The 7,428-nt window shown below is 44.8% G+C and overlaps 1 protein-coding gene across 1 annotated transcript; it reads right to left on the bottom strand.

The window, feature by feature from the left end:
- Positions 1–642: 642 nt before the first annotated feature.
- Positions 643–6,453, bottom strand: LOC124798155 (neuropeptide-like 3). Its single transcript, XM_047261437.1, has 2 exons — positions 6,323–6,453; positions 643–1,001 (listed from the first exon to the last, which is right to left on the bottom strand). The coding sequence occupies exons 1-2, from the start codon at positions 6,332–6,334 to the stop codon at positions 774–776; spliced, it is 240 nt and encodes a 79-aa protein (XP_047117393.1). The 5' UTR covers positions 6,335–6,453; the 3' UTR covers positions 643–773.
- Between the last annotated feature and the right edge of the window lie 975 nt (positions 6,454–7,428).

Raw genomic sequence — 7,428 nt, 5'->3', positions numbered from 1 at the left:
TCGCGAAATAGGGGAGATAGTGTCACAGACATGATACGTGAATTGGAGTGGCAATCTTTAAAACAAAGGCGTTTTTCGTTGCGACGGGGTCTTCTCGTGAAATTTCAATCACCAGTTTTCTCCTCCGATTACGAAAACATTCTGTTGGCATCCACCTACATAGGGAGAAATGATCATCACGATAAAATAAGAGAAATCAGGGCATGTACAGAAAAATTTAAGTGCTCGTTTTTCCCGCGTGCCGTTCGAGAGTGGAACTGTAGAGAGAAAGCTTGAAAGTGGTTCATTGAACCCTCTACCAGGCACTTTATTATGAATAGCAGAGTAGTCACGTAGATGTAGATGTAGATGCAGAGATATCGATTTCCCATGGGCTCTGCATGAAGCCGAGCGTTCACGAAGTATGGCAGATAAGGTGACTAATGTGACGTCACAAGTTCGTTGCAGGATCTATATTTCTCGTGGGCCTACAGGCTGTTGTAGGCCTATCGGATAGGCCTCGGCTGTACAGGCCGAAACCTGCACTGTCCAAAACTAACCAGGAAAGAGAATGTCTGCAATACTGCAAAGTGCTGGCCGTCACACCCAGTACAATGGATTGAGGAGTATGTCTGTTGAGGTAGTCATAAATAAATAGATCAGTTTTTTAATGCGACGAATAAAATAGATGTTTTATTTCAGGCTTTCATGTTGGTAACACTGTCGTCAGCAGTGCGCCTGCCGGCCGGATAAGGGTTTAGTCGAGTGATGTGTTCTTTGCGCTGCCGGGCTGCTTAGCCCAGGATGATCTTGGCGTGAGGCACAGCGGCGGCGACAGCCAGCGGTTGCGGGGCGGCGAGGACGCCACCGATGCCGACGACGCGGGGGGCGAGCACGGGGGCGGCGATGGCGGGGGCGGCGATGGCGGGGGCGATAGCGGGGGCGACGAGGCCGGCACCCAGGTAGCCAGGCTCAGGCAGCGGGGTCGCCGCCGCCGCGGCCAGCACCACGCAGAGCACCACCTGTGGGCACGCCGCACTCTACATTCTGAGCTTCTTTCTTCCTTATTGTTTACAAGTTTTTTGCCCCCAACTTCGCCTGCGTGGGCATGTATCACATATATTTGACACTTACATACAGGATGAACCACAACTACGCTGAAAAACTTTCAGGGGTGCTTCAGTGGAAGAGATGTGCCTTACAGAATGCCGGCCGGAGTGGCCGTGCGGTTCTAGGCGCTACAGTCTGGAGCCGAGCGACCGCTCCGGTCGCAGGTTCGAATCCTGCCTCGGCCATGGATGTGTGTGATGTCCTTAGGTTAGTTAGGTTTAGTTAGTTCTAAGTTCTAGGCGACTGATGACCTCAGAAGTTAAGTCGCATAGTGCTCAGAGCCATTTGAGCCTTACAGAAGCGAAGACGAACTACACTCTGATCTCAAAAGTCAGGGGATAGGGATGTGCACATATACAGAGGGCGGTAGTGTCGCGTACACAAGGTATATTATTGTCGCGCGACGGGAATTAATAGGCTTTAAAAGCAGAACAGTAGTTGGAGCTGGAAGCATGCGACATTCTATTTAGGAATCGATTAGATACTGACTATTACGAGATCCTCAGTGTCAGGAGTGTGCCGAGAACAACAAATGTCTGACATTAATTTTCACGTTGGACAACGCAATGGCGGACGGCCTTCAATTAACGACCGAGAGCAGCGGCGTTTGCATTGATTTGTCAGTGCTAACAGACAAGCAACACTGCTTGAAATAACCGCAGAAATCAATGTGGCACGTACGACGAACGTATCCCTTAGGCCAGCGCTGCGAAATTTGGCGTTAATGGGCTATGACTGCAGACGACCGACGCGAGCTAACAGCACATTGTCTCCAGCACCTATCCAGGGCTCTTGACCATATCGGTTGGAACCTAGGGGACTGGATAACCGTGGCCTGGTTAGATGAGTCCCGATTTCAAATGGTAAGAGCTGATGGTAGGGCTCCAGTATGAATGATGTGGCCACCCAAATCACCCGACATGAATCCCATCAAACATTTATGGGACATGATCGAGAGGTCATTTCGTGCGCAAAATCCTGCACCGGCAACACTTCCGCAACTATTGACGGCTATTGAGGCAGCATGGCTCAGTATTTATGCAGAGGACTTCCAACGACTTGTTGAGCCAGTGCGGCGCCAAGTTGCTACTCTTCGCCGGACAAGCGGAGGTCCGAAGCGATATTAGGAGGCATCCCATAACTTTTTGCACCTCAGTATGTATACAAGATGAACCAGAACACTTCCGTACGTTGTTAAGTAGAAGAGATGTGCTCTACAATAGCGAAGATGAGCTACTGCTCATAGTCCTTAAAGTATGCGTTTTAGAACTCATGTTTACTGGACTTTTTCTCTTATTCTAGTCCGAAATACCAGTTCTCAGAATATGGAAAGCGAAGAGATTTCAGCAGAAGATATATGCTTCGTGGTAGCGAAGATGAACTAGTGATAACAGCTTTTAAGGTACATATTTTAGAGCCCATGTTTAGCAGGCATTTACTCGTATTTCATGCTTTGGATCATACTGCCACCTCTGAATGTTTCTCGGTGGATCTCTCTTTCACCCTTTACATTTCATACGTGTTTAACATATTTTACATATATTTGTACAAATATTTCATCCAAATCCTCAGCGTATTTCGCCCTGAAGTTTCATCTTCATTCTGAGGGAACTTGCAACTTTGCTATTAACTGATGTTCGTGCCGAGAAAAAAGACTGACGCTGGTCGCTGTTTCCCCGCTGTTTTACACCAAGCCACTGTATCTACATCTACATACTGTATACACTCCGCAAACTACCGTACGATGCGTGGTTCAGGGTACCCTGTACCACTACTACTCATTTCCTCTCCTGTTCAACTCGCAAATAGAGCGAGGGAAAAAAGACTTTGTAGATACTTCCGTACGAGCCCTAATCTCTCTAATCTTATGTTCACAGTCCTTACGCGAAATTTATGTTGGCGGCAGTAGAATCGTTCTACTGTCAGCCTCAGATGACGGCTTTCTTGATTTTCTCAACAGTGTTCCTCGAAAAGAACGTCGCCTTCCCTCCAGAGATTCCCGTTTGAGTTCCCGAAGCGTCTCCGTAATACTTGCTTGTTGTCCGAACCTACAGGTAACAAAACTTCCAGCCCGCCTCTGAATCTCTACGATGTTTGCCTTTAATCGACCTAGTGCGAATCCCACCCTCGAACAGTAGTCAACAATGGGTCGCACTTGAGTCCTATATGCGGTCTCCTTTACAGATGAACCAGACTTTCTCAAAATTCTCCCAATAAACCGAAGTCGACCATTCGCCTTCCCCAATACAGTCCCCTACATGCCCTTTTCATTTCATACTGCTTTGCAACGTTACGGCTGGATATTTAATCGACATGACTCTGTCAGGCAGCACACTATTAATGCTGTACTCGTACATTATGGGTTTGTTTTTCCTACTCATCTGTATAACTTAGATTTCTCTACAGTTAGATTTATCTGCCATTCATCACACCAACTAAAAATTTGATCTACAACTGTAGAGAGGACTTTAAATTTATCTGTCGTGTGATTCCTGTGGCATGATCCTAGTCCCGCTAGCAAAATTATTGGGTAGCTAAAGTGTTCGTTCTCAGGTTGTAGTTGATGCACTGAACGATGCAAATAAGAAACAGATGGAATTTAAAACCTTTAAAGTATTCAGGAAAGAAATACCAACAGGTCGCTTACGGACATTTCTTCACGTCCCCCTTCTCATCTTCACCCCATCCCTAGCGATAGTAGGGTTACTTCACTCCCATAGTATTTTGATATGATTATTGAGTCATGTTTCTATGAAATTTTGTTGAAGTTTCTCCAGGTATTCCTGAGTTATTCTTTTATGTCACCCCTTTTCACCCAAAGCCACAGGAATGCTAGGGATGAATTTCTGTCCTAGCATATTTCTCCACAAGCCAATTATGGCAGAATTTCCTTCAGGCGTTATGGAGCTATGTTGATACGTCACTGTAATTGCACCCCTCTCACGCACCACCAGCTCTAAGGGAAGAATGTCATCGTATCCGTCACCAACATGTCTAGCCAACGTGACAACTATGGATTTACTTGGAAGGAGAGAGAGCATTGGTCGTATATTTTTGTTTATTATCGCAAAATCGATTTTCGGTCACTTAGTGACCATCTTCAGTGCTGTAATATATAACTTAAATGAAGATGGTCACTAAGTGACCGAAAATCGATTTTGCGATAATAAACAAAAATAACGACCAATGCTGTCTCTCCTTCCAAGTATACCCATTATCTGGTCGTAGTGCACAGGACACTATGGAGTCGCCAATCAATAACTATGGATTTGATGCTAATAAACGCAAAATTTGAAACTACTCCAGACGTTTCGAAATTAAGCTTCTATGTCACCCTCTTTTCACCCCAGCCTATGGGTGTAAGTGGTTCTTACACCCACAGAAACCTTCTTGGGCGTGTCCCAACAACTCCCCAAAGTTCCATCGTATTCGGCTGAATGGTGCAGGAACGTATAGAAGAGGAACAAACGAACAAAAAATTCGTTTATATATCAGATAACATTATTCACTTGTCACGGCGGGCTGACAGCCTTCTCTGCACCCAGGCAGGTTTCTGATACAACAAATTCGAAAACAAAAGTGTAGGACGTCGATAAAAAGTGCTGACAAAAAGGGGTGGATATTGCTACTACCAGAATACTGATTTCCAACCAAATACCATTAAATACTTCACAGATAACAAACTTAAATTTGATAATTAGCTAAAATATAAGCTTATGCAAAACTCCTTCTAATCCACAGAACAAACTTCTAGAAACTTGTCGCTTACTAGGTACTTAATATGGCTCCATGGCTCAGTGGGTAAATTTCCGAGTACAAGTCCAAATTCCTGGGTATCAATTCTCAGTCCGTGAAGAATGAACTGTTGGACGTGCGTGACAGACTCACTTGAATTGTTTGAACCAATGTAATGTCCTCAACTTTTTCACCTCTCTGAACCAAAGTCTTAAATAACCTTTGATGCTCTATAATTTCCCAGGATCACATACAATATGAAGAAGAAACGAGAGGGACTAATAAACCTGAAAGACCAAGAACAGAAAGCTCGTATTAAAAAGGGTGCAGTCTTTCGCCCCTGCTGTTCAGTCTGTACATCGAAGAAGAAATGACGGAAATAAAACAGAGGTTCGAAAATGTGATTAAAGTTCTGGGTGAAAGGCTATCGATGACAAGAATCGCTGATGACATTGCTGTCCTCGGTAAAAGTGAAGAAGATGTACGGGATTTCTCCAATGGGATGAACAGTCTAATGAGTGTAGAATACGGACTGAGAGTAAGCCAGAAAATAAAGAAAGGGAATGAGAAGTGACAATAGTGAGAAACTCAATTAAAATTGGTGATCACGGAATAGACGAAGCTAGGGAATTCTGCTACCTAGGGAGTAAAATAGCCCATGATGGATGGAGCAAGGAGGACATAAAAAGCAGACCAACACCGGCAAAAAGGGCATTCTTAGACAAGGCAACTCCACTAGTATCGGACATAGGCCATAATTTGAGGAATAAATTTCTGAGGATGCACTTTTGGAGCACGCCATTGTATGGTAGTGAAACATGGTCTGTGGGAAAATCAGAACAGAAGAGAATCGAAGATTCTGAGATGTGGTCTTACAGAAGAATGTTGGAACTTGGGTGGACTGATAATGTAAGGAATTATGAGGTTCTCTGCAGAATAGGCGAGGAAAGGAATATATGGGAAACAATGACAAGAAGAAGGGACAGGACGATAGGACATATCTTAATACGTCAGAGAATATCTTCCATGTGCTAGAAGGAGCTGTAGGGGGTAAAAACTGTAGATGAATAGAGAGATTGGAATCCACTCAGTAAATAATTGACGACACAGGTTGCAATTGCTACTTTGAGATGGAAAGGTTGGCACTGGAGACGCATGGTGGGCCGCATCAAACCAGTCATAAGAGTGATGACTAAAAAAAAAATCCTCATCCACCGCTCAGGGAATCGACAAGTTACCTATTCCTGAATGCCTCAGAGTAAATCCCATAGCTATCCATTCTTCAAGGAACGGTTAGCACAGCATTCTTTTCAAGCCCATTTTTTTCATATAACTCTTCATTTTGTACTTTTAGTGTTCAATTAATAACTATCTGAAAACCCTATCTGGTTGACCAGCAATTCACAGTGGTAGAACCGAGAGTCTATCGTTATGTCCAAACAGGAAGCTCGACCACAAAGTGCAAGAGACTGACGTGGTCTGGACATGGGATACTCACCAGAAACTTCATGTTGGGCAGGTGAGGAGAGAGTCTGTGGTCGCTGTTGGGCGGAGGGTGCCAACTGATGACTCCCAGCAGCTGGCAGGCTCTTATATAGGGCGGCAGTCGGCGTAGCCTTCAGGGCGTGGCGTGTCCACACAGAACCTTGATACGCGGACGGCGGCATTCCGCTACACGCTGCCACCAGAGGTCGCCGCTGCTCCCACGCATCGGGAAACGCCCTCTGTCCCAGCAGGTGCCCGCTACTGCCGCTGCACTTGCACCTGCTGTACTGCTCAGTCCTTATTGTTGTTATAATCATCAGTTATCAAGCAGCTCTCCACCTTAAAATATCTTCTACACTTACATGAACGGATACTAAATCACACGGAAGGGGCCGCGAGGTGTATGCTCAGTAGCTAGCTAAGACGCTGACATTAAAAAGACCTACCTAGCGCTCAGAAGACCGCATTATCCATAGCGTATTGCGTTGGTACTGTTTTTACGAGCAAAAACATGATTGTTTATGGCAGTGAGAGTTTTTATTATATACTGGCGATTGAGTGCAGAGCTATGCCGCAATTATCTGTGTACTGAGGAATTTGTTAGAGTAAGCTTTTAAGTGGAAAAAAATAGTTCGCTGCGCGATAGCCAGTTGTACTAATCACAGCCGACAAATAAGTAAGTTAGGAATTAAGTTTCATACATTTTATAAAAACAATGAGACGAGACGAAAATGGATGAATGCTTGTAGAAGTATAGATCCGTTTTACTGGCGTGTATTCTAGTAACCGTGCCTACATCTAGACTCCGCAAGCCACCTATCCCGTTCCAGTACTGGAAGAACGATGTTGGAAAACCTCCATGTGAGGTCGAATCTAATTTTATCTTCAGTCTTCTCGCGAGATGTACTTTGGAGGAATGAATACGTTGGTCGACTCTTCTTGAAACATACGCTCTCGGAATTTTAACTGCAAAACAACGCACCATCTGCCACTAGTTTTGGCTGAGAATCCTCGTGAGACTTTCGCAAGCTTTCAGTGAAACGCGCTGCTCTTCTTTGCATCTTCCCTGTTTTCTCTATCAATACTATCTCGTATGCGTCCCACATTGACGAACAGTAC

This window comes from Schistocerca piceifrons, chromosome 5 (assembly GCF_021461385.2).
Source record: "Schistocerca piceifrons isolate TAMUIC-IGC-003096 chromosome 5, iqSchPice1.1, whole genome shotgun sequence".
Lineage (NCBI taxonomy): Eukaryota > Metazoa > Arthropoda > Insecta > Orthoptera > Acrididae > Schistocerca > Schistocerca piceifrons.
This window is presented reverse-complemented; position numbering and strand designations above follow the sequence as displayed.